The sequence below is a fragment of the Diachasmimorpha longicaudata genome, chromosome 11 (genome assembly GCF_034640455.1).
Source record: "Diachasmimorpha longicaudata isolate KC_UGA_2023 chromosome 11, iyDiaLong2, whole genome shotgun sequence".
Taxonomy (NCBI): domain Eukaryota; kingdom Metazoa; phylum Arthropoda; class Insecta; order Hymenoptera; family Braconidae; genus Diachasmimorpha; species Diachasmimorpha longicaudata.
The window spans coordinates 3,813,964-3,830,255 of record NC_087235.1 but is presented as its reverse complement, the minus strand read 5'-3'; the positions used below and the strand labels follow the sequence as shown (position 1 = coordinate 3,830,255).

Genomic DNA, 16,292 nt, shown 5'->3' with positions numbered 1-16,292 from the left:
GATGGGCGGGAGGTGAACTAACACGAAGCGGAAGTGCGCGAGTAATTTAAAAAACATAGAGTCATTTGTATAATTTTGTTTATTTCCAATAAAATTTATCGAAGCCAAAAACAACCCAGAGTCTTCGCCGTATCGGTTTTCCAGGTAATTCATTAGTAGGGGATTTTGAATGGCCAATGAGGGCTGCCTGAGTAGCTGAAAATTTGAAAAAGAAATTTTGAATAAACATGAAAATACATGAATCACGGTTTTTTTAATTAACAATTCAATAAAATTCTTACTCAGCCATTTCACAAAGGCGTTCGTCGGAACCCAGAGAATTAATATACTCTATGTCCTTAGAACTCAACGTGAAATCGAAAACTTGTGAGTTCTCCAGAATACGAGCCTTGGTGACTGATTTGGGAATAGCCAGGTGTCCTCGATCGAGCTAACACAGAAAATAAATTACGTGAATACAAAAATAAATAGTCGTAGGTGAATATCAGACACACAAAGTACAATTTCAGTGTCATAAAATCACCTGATAACGAATTGCGATTTGGGCAGATGTTTTGTTGTACTTCTTGCCCATTTCCACAAGTTTATCATCTTCCAGAATCTTGGCATCATCGGGCTTGGCCCAGAATCGATTGGGAGCACCCAGAGGACTGTATGCAGTTATCATAATCCCACGATCATTACAGAATTTCGAAAGTTCCTTTTGGCTCAAATACGGATGGACTTCGACCTGGAAGAGCCAAGTGGTAAACATCATTTTTTAAATATCAAAAAAATATGACGTTCCAAGCAACTAGTTCCGTTAATCGTCTGGCTATGTTCCTCCCATGACCTTGAATCATCGGGGAGAGTATCAAGGACAGTGTTGATAAACTCACCTGGTTGACCACAGGTTTGATCTGGCAATTCTCCAGCAATCTCTCAATCTGCTCTGAATTAAAATTACTGACACCAATGTTTTTCGTCAGTCCCTTCTGGAGAACCCCCTCCATTCCCTTCCAGGTCTCCAGGTAATCAATATCAGATAACTTCGGAGTTCCATCGGGGTTCTGGGGGACGAAATCGTCACCGTCCTCGACAGCAAATGGCCAGTGTATGAGGTACAGGTCCAAGTAGTCCAAGCCTAGGGAAACCAGACTCTTCTTGAGGGCCTTCTCCACACTGGTGACTTTGTGAGAGTTGGACCAGAGTTTGCTGACGATGAAGAGATCCTCTCGCTGGACAGTTCCGTCCTCAATTTTTGCTTTTATCCCAGAGCCAACTTCCTTCTCATTACCGTATATAGGAGCACAGTCGAGGTGTCGATAGCCGATGTCAATGGCATATTTCACAGCCTCTGGTGTTAACTCTGGCTGTGGCTGTTGTCATTGTTAGTGAGTAAGACACCATAGAATTAATTTTATTGCGACAATTGGGTAAAATGGAGAAGAAGTAATTTTGTACATAGTGACATGGGGGAATAATTAATGTTTAATTATTAATTAAGGTGGTCCGATTTTTTCATCCAATTAAGTTGAACTATCACTAATTCGCAAAACTATTTCAGTTCCTATTAATTCCGAAATAATTCTCGTGTAACTGTTGAACATGAGGAATCCACAATTAAATATTATGAAAAGATATGAAATTAATAGTCTCTATAATTCTTTTCTTCAAATTAAAACTTACTGAATACGTCCCAAGACCGAGAATAGGAGCTTCATTACCGTTATTAAACTTAACTTTTGGTGATAATTTTTGTGCTGGGACTGGCATTGTGCAAAATTTTGAGACGAAGATTTTAAAATGATGAACCACCAAGAAACTCACGCTAAGTGCTGGACGATTAGCCGTCACCATAACACTCAATTTACCTTTTCTCGATTGTCTGAATACCGATGGAAAGGGGAGAGGGAAGGGTACTGGAAACAGCAGCAAAAATGTAGGAAACCACTCGACGAATTCAATGATAATAAACATCTCTTGATATCTACTTGATCTTTATTGATTTCTCTAGTCAATGTGAAATAAGGTTGATGAGTATCAAAATATAATATGAAGCATTGACAGGTGGCAGTTCTTGAGGATTCCTCACTGATCAGTAAGGAATGTTAAATGGCCAATAGATGCTCGTGGTCGCGCTGAAAAAAAATTCAAAACATATTGATCAGTATTGATTTTTCCATGGACTTTTGCAATGTCAAGATTTTTTCAAACGAACATGAAATTCCACTCGAAGTTTCGAAACTTTTAATTCCTTGTTTAAACGGAAGAAAAGAGAAAAAAAGAAAAAGGACTTGAAAGGAGTCATAAAATTTCCTAGAGAATTCTATTCAATATTCACAGAGACTGACATGGGTGAGAAAATATCTCACATTCTTCCATGAGTCATAAAATTGCATACCTAGACATTGGACAGATACGCCAGCCATTGTGGAAAGTATCGATGTACGCAATATCCTCGGAGGTCAACTGGAAGTCAAAAATCTGAGAATTTTCGAGGAGACGCGTCTTCGAGAATGACTTGGGGATCACGAGGTGTCCTCTATCAAGCTGAAAGAGATAAACGCAGCATGAGTAGACAATTCAGCTGGGTTATCACTCTATTGCGCAATACATGAGTAGCACAGTGAAATCCTCTGAAAATCACCTGATAACGGATAAGAACTTGAGCAGGAGTTTTGTTGTATTTCTTGCCTATCTCCCCAAGTTTCTCGTCCTCCAGCAGCTTGGGATCATTGGGCTTGGCCCACGGTCTCGCTGGAGAGCCCAGGGGACAGAAAGCTGTCACTTGCACCCCACGATCTCTACAGAATTTCGATAGCTCCTTTTGGATCAAATAAGGATGGACTTCGATCTAAACGTAAATAACACTAAATGAACATTGTCTGAAGAATCGTCTCCTCATTCCAGTTTTCCATAATAATCACATATAAATAATTTTTTAAAATCATAATTTAAAGAAAAAAAAAACATAATTTTAATCAGCCACCCACCTGATTGGTCACAGGCTTAACCTGGCAATTTTTCAGAAGTCTCTCAAGCTGCTCTGAATTGAAATTACTGACACCAATGTTCTTCGTCAGCCCCTTCTGGAGAACCTCCTCCATTCCCTTCCAAGTCTCCAAATAATCAGTATCTGTCAATCTATAATTGCCATCGGGATGTCTGGGGAAGAGTTCATCGCCATCTTCAAAGGCGAAGGGCCAATGAATGAGGTACAGGTCCAAGTACTCCAAGCCCAAGTCATCCAGACTCCCCCTAAGGGCCTTCTCCACGCTGGTGGGTAGGTGAGAATTGCTCCAGAGCTTGCTGACGATGAAGAGATCCTCTCGCTTGACTGTCCCATCCTCGATTTTCGCTTTTATCGCAGCTCCAATTTCCTTCTCGCTCTCGTATGTGGGCGAGCAGTCGATGTGCCGGTACCCAATCTCTATTGCGTACTTCACAGCCTCCTCTGCCTCGCCGGGTTTCGCCTGGGGGAGATTACAGAAATTGGGAGTACCAATTAACAGAAATGACTTGCGGTTTATAATTAGCTTGTTATGATGAGTTCTTGATAAGTTCAAGTCATAATTGGGGAGGATTATGAATTGAAATTGGATCCACATTTATTCATTTTCCCATTTAAGTTACCTTTTTTTGCAGAAAAATAGAATAGTTTTACGATCACTCGAGATTAACTGGAATGAATTTGTTCTTTGCTCATCGTCATGGTGGTTTATTCACACTTAGCAGTAGTTAATTACTAAAAATTCCGATGGTTTTTGGTTATGTGACAAATGATAACACGAAAAAACTATTAAATACAATAAAATTTACCTTCCATGTTCCCAGGCCAAATTGAGGTGCCTCGTTACCATTGTTGAACTTGACTTTGGGTCCTAGTTGGGGCATTTTATCAACGAGTTCAACGCGTACTAACCAGCGGTGCGAAAAAACCTGAGGGTTTCAAGCCGACCAGTGCAATATAAACGATAAATCGCGAGTCCCCTCCTATACGCATTAAACGATTGTCAGAGTGGGGGGACAACATAAGGGATAATGAGAAGATTATGGGAAGCAGGAATTGGGTAATTAAAAATCACAACACGCATTTATTACGCTCATTTATTTGTGAACGGTGTGATAATGAACATTTTTTGGGGTAACTAAATAAAAGAGGAATTGTTGATTGATAAATGATTATTCCGAAGAGTTAAATTCCTCTTGCGATTAGAAGGGGATGTTGAAGGGCCAGTAAGGACTTTTAGTAGCTCTGAAACATTTAAATTGAACGACATTTAAGCAACGAATGCATTGCACAATATTTATAACTGTGAAAAAAAATTCTTACTCAGACATTGGACAGATGCGTCCACCGACATCGAATGAATCAATGTACTTAATGTCTTCAGGGCTCAGCTTGAAATCAAAAACTTGTGAATTCTCTAGAATTCGAGCCTTTGTGACGGACTTGGGAATGACGAGGTGTCCGCGATCAATCTAGACAAAGATAAATTACAAATGTATGGTATTGACTTAATCAACGTGAAATTAAGAATTCATGAGCAAGCAGAATATCATAAAATTACCTGGTAACGAATGACAACTTGGGCAGGTGTTTTGTTGTACTTCTTGCTGATATTGACGAGTTTCTCGTCGTCCAACAGCTTAGGATCATCGGGTTTGGCCCAGGGCCTGTCCGGGGAGCCCAGAGGACTGTACGCAGTGATTGTAATCCCACGATCATTACAGAATTTCGAGAGGTCCTTTTGAGTCAAATACGGATGGACCTCGACCTAAAAATGCCGATCCATAGCAACATTTTTATTATAATTTTTTTTGTAGAATTTTATGCCATATCAAATGGAACTATACAAATTATGACATATTTTCGAAAAATTCGCGTGAGAGATAACGCGCCTTATCGCGGTTCACCGTCGCATTTGGGAATTATCGAGCCCCCTTTTTTTAAATACAAACATAATTGACGTTTTCAACTGATAACGTATCGATAATATTCGGGATAACCCCGTTAGTCATCTGGATGCATTCCCCTCATACTAATCAAGACTTCGAATGATCAGAGATATTTCCGAGAGGTGCATTGCTGAACTCACCTGGTTGGTCACAGGTTTGACCTTGCAATTCTTCAGCAATCTCTCAATTTGCTCCGAATTAAAATTGCTGACTCCAATGTTCTTCGTCAGGCCCTTCTGGAGAACCCCTTCCATTCCCTCCCACGTCTCCAAGTAATCGATGTCCGACACTCTCAAAGTTCCATCGGCGTGCGTGGGCCAGAAGTCCTCACACTCCTCGAAACCAAATGGCCAGTGGATGAGGTACAGATCGAGGTACTCCAGGCCCAGGTCGCTCAGGGTCTTCTTGAGAACCTTCTCCACGCTGGTAATTTTGTGGAAATTGCACCAGAGCTTGCTGACGATGAAGAGCTCCTCTCGCTTGACAGTTCCATCGTCAATTTTTGCTTTCAAAGCAGCTCCAACTTCCTTCTCGTTTTGATATGCCCAGGCGCCGTCGATGTGACGGTAGCCAATCTCGATTGCGTACTTAACAGCCTCTGTTACTTCCCCAGGCTTCGACTATAAAATTCGTACATCTTTAATCATTTAACAAGTCCAAACCAGCTTGAACGAGCTGTCAACTGGAATAAGTGGTATATAATGGCAGGACTTGTCCCCCAGCCTCCGGTCATGGAACTCATTTTTATTTAATGATGTTAAGTAGCCAAATAAGTCACAGACAAGCTGCTAACAGGGAAAGGATGTCTGTGAGTTGCAGCTACAATTCAATACCACAGCAGCCAATTAGGGCGAGTCCGTTGTGAATTAGTCAGTTCTCAATGAATATCTCGGAATCCAAGAGAGATATTAACTTTTTTGCCATGACCCCTTTTGTGGAGCCAATTGACATCTACAAAAAAGGTCCTGAGAATATTTTCACCATCTCCCTTATGTTCCCTGATTTTCGTTAAAAACTAGCAAAAAAAATCAACTGAATCCTGTTCATGGCTTTCGTAATTCTACAGAAAAAAAAAAGACCAAATCACATTTTTTTCCTCCATGAACCTCAAGGCTTCGTTACGCAATTAACAGCAACATTATTAAAAATATGATTCTGAGTACGTGTATTTTACATAAATCTGTATTTTATAATTTACCTTCCACGTTCCCAGCCCGAACTGCGGTGCCTCGTTGCCGTTGTTGAACTTGATGTTTGGACCGATTTGTGCCATTTTAGTCGATGTCCGTATGACGAGAAATTCGCGACGATGCTAATCCAGATCCTGTCTGATGCAAAATAAATAAGTGACTACGGCAGGGGAATATTCTGGTTGCCGGCATTACCGGCGTTAATAAGACTGCACCGATAGTGGGGGAACGTACAACGACGCAAGCCAACGCAGCCAAGTAGACTACCGTGATGAATGTTATTTGTTTCCATTGATAATCGTGCACGATGCATTGCCATTCTATACAAAAATACTTACAAAATCATATCTTCTTGCAACATTACTTGCATAATAGATTCGATGGAAATCACTCTTGAAGTCGCTGTAACAATGGCATGTTATTACACGACGTTTGTACGGGTTATGGCGGTTATCGCTGGGCTTTTTGCCATTTTTGCTGTCGAGGAGACACTTTATAGTTTTCAGCTATTTATCAGCATCGAATATGTAGTCACACTAGTACAGAAATTTCGTACTTGGTTCAGTGATAACGGCGAGGTATCTTTTTTATCCCGGAAAAAAAATCTATTCTTGAATCAGTAGTCCCCACTTCTCTCTCATATATCAGAAGACGATTTAATTTTTTTTTCAATCTAAGGAGTTGAATAATGACGTTATTAATAATGGAATTCACTGAAGGTCACACTGAGTCGTTCATTTCCATTCCGACCGTTAGAATTCTATTTTTTACCTCGGAACAGGCGTTTATAAGGCACATTTCCCCCAAGGTCAATGAAATAAATTTCGCAGCTTATGCTCTTTCCATCATTCGATAAGACGAAGAACTACGAAGGCACACAAGGTCGAGGCGAATGTCTTTGTAGATCCTCTCGTCGAGGATGTGAAGGTCTTTTTAACCTGCTTGAATTTATTGGACCTAATCAGAAGGTGATAAATCTGGGGAATTCTTTTTGAAAAGTAACAAGTGCAGACTGACTAGATTCCTGCTATGAATCAGTCTTTGATCGGCACGATTTCTTTGGGATACACTGCAGAGATAATGAACGTTATCCATCAGACATTACTTGCACTTGATCGCCTTCGACTTACAGAGAAAAAAATTAATAGGAAATCCTACAACCCTGCAATTCTCTCGGAATTCTGCTAGGGACGAAAGAATATGACGATTTTCACTATTGACTAGTCTTTGGGTTAATAAAAAGTTCACACGTCTTTGATGATAAAATAATCATTATTATTCCATTCAATTATTGAAGAAAATGTTTATAATTCATGAGACAAATTATAAACATTCTGATACTTTATCGCCGTTATGTAATCGGAGCATTTCATGCTCAATGTTATTGATAAAAGTACAATGGTCCCAGTGGTATAAACAAAACTGTCTCTTCGTTGGCTCTCAATCCCGTTTCCGGTTCTCAGAACTCGATGTGGAATGGATAGTAGGGACTCGCCTTGCGACTGTAAAGCAAAGAGAAATAATTACACTCACTCTTCAATAAATCTTCAGACGCGTAATTCTCCGTTAAACTCACTCAGCAAGGGTGCAGAGCCTCCCATTAACGTCCAGAGAATTAATATAGGAAATATCCTCAGGGCTCAGTTTGAAATCAAACACCTGGAAGTTCTCCAGAAGCCTCGACTTGGTCACTGTCTTGGGGATGACGACGTGTCCCCGATCGATCTGAAGAAGGAATTCTCATTTATCTTCTATTAATTGTTTTTGTTACTCCACACTGACTAACAAATCAGCTCGGGAAAGCATTATAATTATGCTGAACAATTCAATTACCACTCAATTACTTATTTTTTGCACAGGCCTCACCTGGTATCGAATGACCACTTGAGCGGGTGTTTTTTTATGTTTTTCACTTATTTTCAGAAGATTCTTGTCATCGAGCAATTTCGGGTCCTCCGGCTTCGCCCAGGGCCTGTCTGGGGAGCCCAGTGGACAGTAGGCTGTGATGATGATATTCTTATCTTTGCAGAATTTCGATAGTTTTTGCTGAGTCAGGTATGGGTGACATTCCACCTACGAATTAATTACAAAGATATGACCGTGTCCTAGGACTGTCTCCTGTGTTAGGGATTTACCCCTTTGTATGTACCTGATTGATAAGAGGCCTGATTTTGCAATTCTCCAACAATCTACTGATCTGTTCGGAATTGAAATTGCTGACGCCAATGTTCCTAGCCAGTCCTTTTCCATGAATAATCTCCATTCCCCTCCAGGTCTCCAGATAGTCAATATCCGCCAGTTTAATGGAGCCATCGGAATTCTTCGGGAACAACTCGTTTCCGTCCTCGTGAGCCACTGGCCAGTGGATGAGATAGAGATCGAGATACTCCAATCCCAAATTATCCAGTGTCTTCCTTATCCCCTTCTCCACGGACTCCAACTTGTGGTAGTTGTTGAACAGTTTGGACGTGATGAAGAGATCCTCTCGCTTCACAACTCCTTCAGATATTTTTTCTCTGACAGCTTCACCAACCTCGTTCTCGTTTCCGTAGGCAAGAGCACAGTCCAGGTGACGATAGCCAATGTCTATTGCGTCTCTAACGGCTTGACCAACTTCCCCAGGCTTCGACTGATGTTGTGATTATAATTATTAACTTGAGGGAATTTATTGGATTTTTACGTTATTAATTGATTGGGGAAATCGACTGAATGGTGTCAACAACTTTGAATGCAGTCTCACGTGTAGTGTAAGATCGAATTAATTGATTAATTCAATTATTAGCAGGGGAAGATAATTAAACAATTAATGAAATTCTGGTAGGATTCATTACCTTCCATGTACCTAATCCCAGCACTGGAATCTCACATCCGTTATAAAATTTCAATTTCGGTGCCAGAGACATTGCTCAGCAGTGTTCGTTACGATTACGATAAAAAGACTGGTAGGGATTACAAGTTGAATTCTGCCTGCAAATCAATAGCTGAAAATATCTTATCACTTGGTGCTCCACTTTGACATTACGAAACGATTATATCAGTGGAATATTTTCGTATTTTCAACGACTGGAGTAATGATGGCTTCTCTGCAGTTGTAATGTCTAGGGGCAGTTTATTAAATAATTTTTTCGTGAATGCTTAGACGCTTGAAAAGTGATCAACGGATAAATGTGTTTTTTAAATTAATTTGACTGGGACTGTTGGGAATCGGGAGAACAAACTGACAGTAGTGACTAGTAAATCGCTCGTTTTATCCTGCCCTCCATTTTTTGTTCTTATTGATAGAGTTAAATACGTATGTTCTTTATGTATTGTAATGTCTCGGTTACAATAATCCCAAATAATAGTAAATATTAAAGATTAAAGATTATTTGATTATTCGACTGCCAATGCGATTCGAATACCTGACTCTCGAATACTGAACTCAAGTTAAGTATAAAAAATTCAAATAAATTATAAAATCACGTACGACTTTATAATTAAAAAATTATCATTAGTAGGAAAATTTTCATGTTGTATTAGCGTGCGATAAATGCAGGTGACTTTGCGTAACCGACATGTTTATAAAATTTCAGTCTCACATAACCTCAAATCTACCCACTTCAGATAATACGCGAAAACATCATAAAAAGGCCTACAATTACGTGAGTAATTAACGCACATTCTATTTTCACGGTTAGTCAGCAAGAAGTCACTTATTTTTTTCTATTCTTCAACCTTCCAGATGACGACACGATGAATCGATGCGAATAAAAAACATTGATTGTCACTCACCGCTGCTACTCATAAACAAAAAAAAATACGATGTCATGTGGCAATAATTACAAGTTCTACGAAGTTCTTCAATGTTCTAAAGACTCCTCGCAAGACGAGATAAAACGTGCGTATCGTAGACTCGCGCTCCTCTATCACCCGGACAAGAGCTCGACGAACAGCAAAAAATTTCAAGCCCTCGAAGAGGCCTGGCGAATTTTATCGGACCCAGAGTCGAGGAGAAAATACGACGCAGAATGCAGGCAACTGGAATTGGAGTCAGAGAATATTTTGGTTCACGATAGAATTAATTTCGAGGAATTGAAGACAGAAAACGAAGATCTTCTGAGTTATCCTTGCAGATGTGGCAGTAATTACCTCATCAATAAAGATGACTTCAATGCTGACGACGAGACACTTTATGTTCCCTGCCAGGAGTGCACGTTCTTTGTAGCAATCGACAGATGACAAAGATTGTAATTTAATAAATTTAGTAAACAGAACAAAACGATTTTTTTTTATCTTAATTTTTCCTGATAACTGAAATAAACCTCCCACCAGCGCTCATGGTACTAAAAAAAATTTAATGATTTATTCAACTAATGGCGTCCTGACTACAAAATAATCGCCAAATCGACAATTAAATGAATGAAAATGAAAAAATCTTCATCGCCAAAATGCAGCAACATTTTCTATTTCTTATAAAAAATGATACAACAGATAACACATTATAGTAATATAAACTATTGAGCAATATACAAATAAAACGCGATCATGGGTACAACCACGTGCCAATAAATCACCTAATCAAAATATATCCATTTCCCCATTCTCCGACACATTCACAAAATAATTAAATTATTAAAGAAGTAAATGATAATTCCTCTATCAGTCGATCCAACAAAAGTATCTAAAAAAACTTATGGTGTGTATGTGTGAGTGTATTGCACATTAAATTTATTAAAATGGAGACTTGAACACTTGAAGTATTGGCACGTGGAATTACTGAGATGTTCAGTTTTACTTTTTCTCCATTCAATTACGATAATTTTGCTGTTTTTTTCTGTACTCCTATGTTCCATTCAAAAAATCATTATTTTTCATATTGTTTGTCTGAATAAACACGAGGTAATCGATCATTGGACATCGATTAAGAGATTGCTGATTCAGCTTGGCCATTTACAGTGTGAAAATTATTCTTAATTACTTCTCTCTATTAGAATATTCGTCACTGATTTCGACTTCATCTTCGTTCAGTTTCTTCATCTTATTGTTTCCTTATATACAATGATCTTTCATTCGACACACAATTCAGTCCACTGACCCACCAACAACAAATGCGTGTCCCAATTTATTTCCCCTACTCTTGTAAAAGAAGCTCGCTGATTAATTATTATTACAAATTACACTCGTTTTCCTTCCTTTTCATCTATCATTCAAATTTCCAGAATAAGAATTATTGCGACTGTCACGCACACGGGGGTAAGAGGGGATAGGGGCAAATTGTATATAAAAATACCATAATTACGTATGCACGTGCCTAATTTGTCGCAGCACGACTGAAGTAACTCTATGTTTTCCACGTGAGAAGATTCATATGTTTTTCTTGTCAATTTTAATGATTGTGGCTCTGAATTTATGTGGAACGAGAGCCACCAGGCAGGAATTAATTATTCAATTAGACTCTCTCTGAAGATATTGAAATTAAGATATCGTTTGGCATAACTGAGTCTAGTACACTGGTAAAAAATCGTTTATAAAAAACGTAAATAGATTTAGTTAAAGAATTTTTTTACTAGTTTCAATTGATTTGATTAATATGTAAATTAATCGATAAGCTGCCTCACATTGATTTCGTTAATTAAATTTTCCCATAAGAGTTTTGATCAATTCATACCTCATTCTGGGGGGCTTCGAGTGGACGTTAATCCCACTCTCTGTCCCAATGTATCTAGAAAAAAATGTTCCATCTTTCTCTCACACATCTCCACTAGTTTTTCACATAAAAAAAAGGGAATCTCTCGTGTGCAGTCTTATCACAAATCAGACCATAATAATAATACATGAAACATTGTACAAGTAGATTGTTCTTTTTCTTTCTTAATGCACCTACCTAAGTTGTTATTTACAAAATTTGAAATACCGTGACTGCGTACCGAGGCACGACGTGGCGTTGAACCATTATTCATTTGCTTAGGATTTTTGTTATTATTAAATGCTTCCATGTCTCAAAATTTGACTTCGACATCGAAATCAAGAACAAGTAGTTTTGTTTCTTCAGTACCATTACGACTACCAACTGCACATACGAGTTTAGTATCGCTGGCACGAATTCTCCAGACAACACCACCGCTACCTCCACTTTCTAGAGCTACGAGATTCCGTATAAATTCACCTGTTTGACAAACGAATAATGCAGGTGATTAGACAATATTATGGAGAAATTTTATGAGAGGGGAAGCAAAGTGAGTGAAGATTTATGATGAGGTCATAAATTATTTTGTAGACGAACATAACCTGAAAAAAAATTCTTCATGCACATTGTCCACAAAGCAGACTCTAAATTGATCTCAATAAAATTAATTTGCAAGAATTCACTAATTAGATCATTAAGAAATGTAGATATGCCCTCAGCCATAGAAAAGAATCAAGTTGAAAATAAATTGCACATGAATTTCGAGGAAAAAAATTTCTTACCAGTTTTAACATCCCACAACTTGACAGTCCCATCATCAGACGAGGTAATAACAAAATGGCTGTTGAATTGTAGGCAAGTAACGGCAGATTGATGCTTGTGTGCACCAGATAATGTCTGAAGGCAGTGTCCACTGACAATATCCCAAACTTTGACAGTGGAATCAGCATTACCAGATACTAAAATGTTGTTACGAAGTTCCATACCCGACGTGAGAGATTGGTGGCCCATAAGAGTATGTCGTAGAGCTCCAGTCTCGACTTCCCATACCCTTATGCTAGTGTCCAGGGAACCAGACACCACGTGAACGCCATCAAACTGCATCAATTACCATCAAATTAGTAACAATTGGCAAGAAAAAATAAAATACGTGTTTTGTAGAAACGTTCTTCTCACCTGAAGTGAATAAACCCTATTGGTATGACCCTGAAGTGTGTGTAGGCACTCCTCACGCTCTGGATTCCACACCTTAACCATGTAATCGTAGGCACCACTGACAACCAATTTACCATCATATTGCACACATCTCACAGCTGCCAAATGACCAACGAGTACATGAAGACACTCGCCAGTATCGACTTGCCACACCCTCAGTGTTGCATCTCTGCTGCCACTGACAACTTTATTACCATGGAGATGCATACAACGCACTGTCGAGGTATGTCCATAGAGGGTATGAATGCATTGACCAGTTTCAGCATTCCATACTTTTAACGTTCTATCTGTACTGCCACTTATCACTGTTGTACCGGCCATCTGGGAGGACCATACACCACCTGTGTGACCTACTAAGGTTCTCAGGCACTGGAATCAAAGAAAAAACACTCGTTGCAATTTTTATTCGACAAAATTACCGTTTATCTAACTTGATAAATATAAAGAATTCATGAATTAAATTATTTTGACAATTAATGAATCAGGTGTTGGAAAAGATTAAATCAATTATCGACGACAGGACGATATTGAGAAAAACAATTAATCTAGAATTTTAAGTCAATTTTTCATGGCATTTTTGTTGTCAAAGTTTTATCTACTCTTGTGAGTAAATAACAAAATAGGATGAGGAAATTTGATTTAATTTTATATTCATTCCTTGGACTTGGGAGTAATAACTTACCTTTCCAGTAACAGCTGACCAGACTTTGAGAGTATTATCATCGGATCCACTAACTATTCTATTCCCCGAGAATTGTAAACAAGTGATGACATGATCATCGTGACCCTTGAGGACTTTGGGCGGCCTTATTGGCATCGTCCTCCAGTTCATTTTGATATTATGCTGTCTCATGTAGGCCTGTTTCCACGGTGACCCACAATTGCCAGTAGTACGACATGCCTTACGTTTAGTGGGTGGCAAATCCCTGAGATCATCAATTCCCGCGGACAGGCATTTTTCCTTCCACAGAAGGTTATCGTCAGCGAGAAATCGCCAGTTTCTGCAGGTCTGTGCTGCTCGAAGGAGATCTCGCGGTTCGAGAAATGCAAGAACTGAAAGAGCCAATTCTTTCGGTAGAAGAGATATGAAGTCACGTTGAAATTGAGGCTCTATCACTTGCATCATGTGTCGAACTTGCGTTGGCTCACATCTCTCAATTAATTCGTCTATGGCTAGCATTCTCTCGGCATTCGACCACCTCTGCAGGGAGAAAGTAATTTTTTACTAATTCAAAAGTCTAAATAAATAAATAGGTTTCTGAGTGACGAGAATTGAATCGAATCTCCTTGAAATTGAGTCGCATGAGTTCCTACTCATCTCTATTAATGGAAATAAATAACATACTAAACAAAAAGGAAATCTATTCGTCCTCGTCTCGGCACTAGTTTCTCAGATATCGTACAAACCTGGAATTGAAGAAGCCAATCACTCATTTCAGGTGGCGGATTGTCCCTGGTCGGAATGACAAATCTCACGTGTTTCCCTTTATCATCGAGCTTCTTTCCCAGTAAAGGACACGTCACCTTCTCCTCAGGATTGAGTTTTTTGCAGGGCGAACTGACAAATTCAGTTTCACTCTTTCTCTTCCTGAGTGGCTGGACGACATTGAGGGGCACACAGGTCTGCAGCACTGGCCTTTGAAGGTCCGAGTTGGATGATGAGTCGTCGATGATACCATCATCACACTCGACATCACACTGCAACCCATTGTCACTCACCTCGCTCTCTTCCTCGCTCGTTTCATCCTCACCCTCGTAAGGTCCATTCGAGAATTCCTCAGACTCGTTGTTGTCGGTTTTAATTGACTCCTCGTCGGCATTGCTCGGCCCTGGGCCATCGTCCAGCCTTTCCACCGGGCTTGGACTCCCACTAGCTGGTTTATCAGCTTCGATGCCTTTGGCTGATGGTAGAGACGAGGTTGATGAGGAGGGCGGGGACATTCCTGATCAAAGCGAGACCTTGAGGTCTCTCTGAAAAAAAAATTGTTTGTTGACCAATTTTGTTTAATAAATACAGATATACACTGAATAGTTGAATATCTGAAAATAAGAAAATAAAGTACAAATTGAGAATTAAATATGTAATTATGAGAAATTTCGCAAAAAATCTGGCCTCATGAATAATGGATATTTAACACATATTCGAACAAATACGATAGGTTAATTTGCAAAAAAAATGAGAAGAATGTGATCAATGTTAGAAATATAAATTTCAGCTTATCGTTGAACTAAGAATATTTACACTCTTATTTAACTGAGAGAAATGTCAAATACATAAAAACTGCCAAAAAATATAACAAAGAGACCCATTTCTAATATTAAATTAGAAAAGTGAAAAAATTTATGAAAAAAAAAATTTGTCTGAAACTGTCAAAACGAGATTGAAAAATTTGACTACGAAATTACTTCCTCTTCGTTTAAAGTCCAAATTGGTGCACAAATATGTGTTTTTGCAAATTTTAATGAAACCTAACCTCTTCACTAAGCACTCCACACTGCCAGAGTCCAATAATTTTAAATGAAATCACATTTACAATAAAAAAAATTGATAACTTGTTCATTGCCACTGAAATTGTATAAAATATATACGCACTGGTTTGAGTGAAAGACCTGCCGTCCTCGAGACACTCTTCTTTATTCAATCCCCAAAACTGGAATCCACCGTCGATGATATCGCGAATAAAGCAACTATCAAATCTCCATATCATGGATGACGAGAGAAATTTACAACGAGAGGGGGAGAGTTGAACTAAAAATTGCCTGTTGGTTCCTTGGTTGCTTGGAGAGAACACCCCGAGGTTAAAGGTGTCACATCGATGGCGGGGGGAGAGGGGATGGGGTGGTACGAGTGCAATTTTTTCAACAAAAAAAGAGACGGCAGGTGACGAACGAGGGACTTGTTACTCTCGCAAGAGTACAGACAAACCACTTTCCGGAGATTTCAGGAACATGAAGATGCTATGGATTCCAAATAATTTGGATAATCGAGGTTATAACAAACTCTCGTGATTCTGCAGGGATGAACATTTAAAAAAATGTTCACTTCTCTCCCTGAGCAGTTGTATATGCGAAATATACAAGGTTGTTTCCTTCCCCAATGAAGAGTCTGGTAAATTGCCCTACAGCACTCGTGCACGTATCACTGCCAGAGATTATTTTTCATCATCGAGAGATAACCCCAAAAACTGAGACAAAATACCCACCCAAGCACAAAAACGAGACTGTGGAGGGGAAGAGCCACAGTAGATGGTGCTGTGTGTTTTTCTCCCACTTTACCATCC

General features: G+C 39.1%; 6 protein-coding genes across 8 annotated transcripts; 1 reads left to right on the top strand and 5 right to left on the bottom strand.

The window, feature by feature from the left end:
- Positions 1–61: 61 nt before the first annotated feature.
- LOC135167355 (aldo-keto reductase family 1 member B1-like) lies at positions 62–1,974 on the bottom strand. 2 transcript variants are annotated; one of them, XM_064130471.1, is made up of 5 exons: positions 1,669–1,974; positions 879–1,358; positions 524–730; positions 282–430; positions 62–195 (listed from the first exon to the last, which is right to left on the bottom strand). In XM_064130471.1, the coding sequence occupies exons 1-5, from the start codon at positions 1,957–1,959 to the stop codon at positions 153–155; spliced, it is 1,170 nt and encodes a 389-aa protein (XP_063986541.1). In that variant the 5' UTR covers positions 1,960–1,974; the 3' UTR covers positions 62–152. The 2 variants fall into 2 exon arrangements, with proteins under 2 accessions (XP_063986541.1, XP_063986542.1); XM_064130472.1 differs by having other exon boundaries at positions 1,810–1,974.
- LOC135167366 (aldo-keto reductase family 1 member B1-like) lies at positions 1,963–3,961 on the bottom strand. The gene is made up of 5 exons (XM_064130489.1): positions 3,802–3,961; positions 2,976–3,455; positions 2,630–2,836; positions 2,384–2,532; positions 1,963–2,120 (listed from the first exon to the last, which is right to left on the bottom strand). The coding sequence occupies exons 1-5, from the start codon at positions 3,874–3,876 to the stop codon at positions 2,078–2,080; spliced, it is 954 nt and encodes a 317-aa protein (XP_063986559.1). The 5' UTR covers positions 3,877–3,961; the 3' UTR covers positions 1,963–2,077.
- A 110-nt stretch (positions 3,962–4,071) lies between these two features.
- LOC135167365 (aldo-keto reductase family 1 member B1-like) lies at positions 4,072–6,487 on the bottom strand. Its single transcript, XM_064130488.1, has 6 exons — positions 6,470–6,487; positions 6,140–6,269; positions 5,082–5,561; positions 4,554–4,760; positions 4,316–4,464; positions 4,072–4,237 (listed from the first exon to the last, which is right to left on the bottom strand). The coding sequence occupies exons 2-6, from the start codon at positions 6,212–6,214 to the stop codon at positions 4,195–4,197; spliced, it is 954 nt and encodes a 317-aa protein (XP_063986558.1). The 5' UTR covers positions 6,215–6,269; positions 6,470–6,487; the 3' UTR covers positions 4,072–4,194.
- Positions 6,488–7,384: 897 nt separating this feature from the next.
- Positions 7,385–9,098, bottom strand: LOC135167367 (aldo-keto reductase family 1 member B1-like). Of its 2 annotated transcripts, XM_064130490.1 has the most exons (5): positions 8,963–9,098; positions 8,281–8,760; positions 7,998–8,204; positions 7,708–7,856; positions 7,385–7,633 (listed from the first exon to the last, which is right to left on the bottom strand). In XM_064130490.1, exons 1-5 carry the CDS (start codon positions 9,032–9,034, stop codon positions 7,591–7,593), a joined length of 951 nt encoding a protein of 316 aa, XP_063986560.1. In that variant the 5' UTR covers positions 9,035–9,098; the 3' UTR covers positions 7,385–7,590. The 2 variants fall into 2 exon arrangements, with proteins under 2 accessions (XP_063986560.1, XP_063986561.1); XM_064130491.1 differs by lacking the exon at positions 7,385–7,633 and having other exon boundaries at positions 7,717–7,856; positions 7,965–8,204.
- Positions 9,099–9,932: 834 nt separating this feature from the next.
- LOC135167378 (DPH4 homolog) lies at positions 9,933–10,392 on the top strand. Its single transcript, XM_064130509.1, has one exon. It carries the CDS (start codon positions 9,933–9,935, stop codon positions 10,347–10,349), a length of 417 nt encoding a protein of 138 aa, XP_063986579.1. The 3' UTR covers positions 10,350–10,392.
- Positions 10,393–10,546: 154 nt separating this feature from the next.
- On the bottom strand, positions 10,547–16,219 carry LOC135167332 (F-box/WD repeat-containing protein 7). The gene is made up of 6 exons (XM_064130438.1): positions 15,605–16,219; positions 14,419–14,982; positions 13,694–14,212; positions 12,973–13,380; positions 12,579–12,894; positions 10,547–12,276 (listed from the first exon to the last, which is right to left on the bottom strand). Exons 2-6 carry the CDS (start codon positions 14,950–14,952, stop codon positions 12,110–12,112), a joined length of 1,944 nt encoding a protein of 647 aa, XP_063986508.1. The 5' UTR covers positions 14,953–14,982; positions 15,605–16,219; the 3' UTR covers positions 10,547–12,109.
- Between the last annotated feature and the right edge of the window lie 73 nt (positions 16,220–16,292).

Excerpts from the sequence above, each read along its gene's own strand:
- LOC135167355 (XM_064130471.1), bottom strand. The coding sequence starts at position 1,959 with ATGTTTATTATCATTGAATTCGTCGAGTGGTTTCCTACATTTTTGCTG. Across the intron at positions 1,359-1,668 it reads TCGGTCTTGGGACGTATTCA|CCACAGCCAGAGTTAACACC; the intron begins GTAAGTTTTAAT and ends CAATGACAACAG. Across the intron at positions 431-523 it reads AAATCGCAATTCGTTATCAG|CTCGATCGAGGACACCTGGC; the intron begins GTGATTTTATGA and ends TTTCTGTGTTAG.
- LOC135167366 (XM_064130489.1), bottom strand. The coding sequence starts at position 3,876 with ATGCCCCAACTAGGACCCAAAGTCAAGTTCAACAATGGTAACGAGGCA. Across the intron at positions 2,837-2,975 it reads TTAAGCCTGTGACCAATCAG|ATCGAAGTCCATCCTTATTT; the intron begins GTGGGTGGCTGA and ends ATTTACGTTTAG. Across the intron at positions 2,121-2,383 it reads CGTATCTGTCCAATGTCTAG|CGCGACCACGAGCATCTATT; the intron begins GTATGCAATTTT and ends ATTTTTTTTCAG.
- LOC135167365 (XM_064130488.1), bottom strand. The coding sequence starts at position 6,214 with ATGGCACAAATCGGTCCAAACATCAAGTTCAACAACGGCAACGAGGCA. Across the intron at positions 4,761-5,081 it reads TCAAACCTGTGACCAACCAG|GTCGAGGTCCATCCGTATTT; the intron begins GTGAGTTCAGCA and ends CGGCATTTTTAG. Across the intron at positions 4,238-4,315 it reads CGCATCTGTCCAATGTCTGA|AGCTACTAAAAGTCCTTACT; the intron begins GTAAGAATTTTT and ends TAAATGTTTCAG.
- LOC135167367 (XM_064130490.1), bottom strand. The coding sequence starts at position 9,034 with ATGTCTCTGGCACCGAAATTGAAATTTTATAACGGATGTGAGATTCCA. Across the intron at positions 8,205-8,280 it reads TCAGGCCTCTTATCAATCAG|GTGGAATGTCACCCATACCT; the intron begins GTACATACAAAG and ends ATTAATTCGTAG. Across the intron at positions 7,634-7,707 it reads AGGCTCTGCACCCTTGCTGA|TCGCAAGGCGAGTCCCTACT; the intron begins GTGAGTTTAACG and ends TTTGCTTTACAG.
- LOC135167378 (XM_064130509.1), top strand. The coding sequence starts at position 9,933 with ATGTCATGTGGCAATAATTACAAGTTCTACGAAGTTCTTCAATGTTCT.
- LOC135167332 (XM_064130438.1), bottom strand. The coding sequence starts at position 14,952 with ATGTCCCCGCCCTCCTCATCAACCTCGTCTCTACCATCAGCCAAAGGC. Across the intron at positions 14,213-14,418 it reads ATTGGCTTCTTCAATTCCAG|AGGTGGTCGAATGCCGAGAG; the intron begins GTTTGTACGATA and ends TTCTCCCTGCAG. Across the intron at positions 12,895-12,972 it reads ATAGGGTTTATTCACTTCAG|TTTGATGGCGTTCACGTGGT; the intron begins GTGAGAAGAACG and ends TAATTGATGCAG.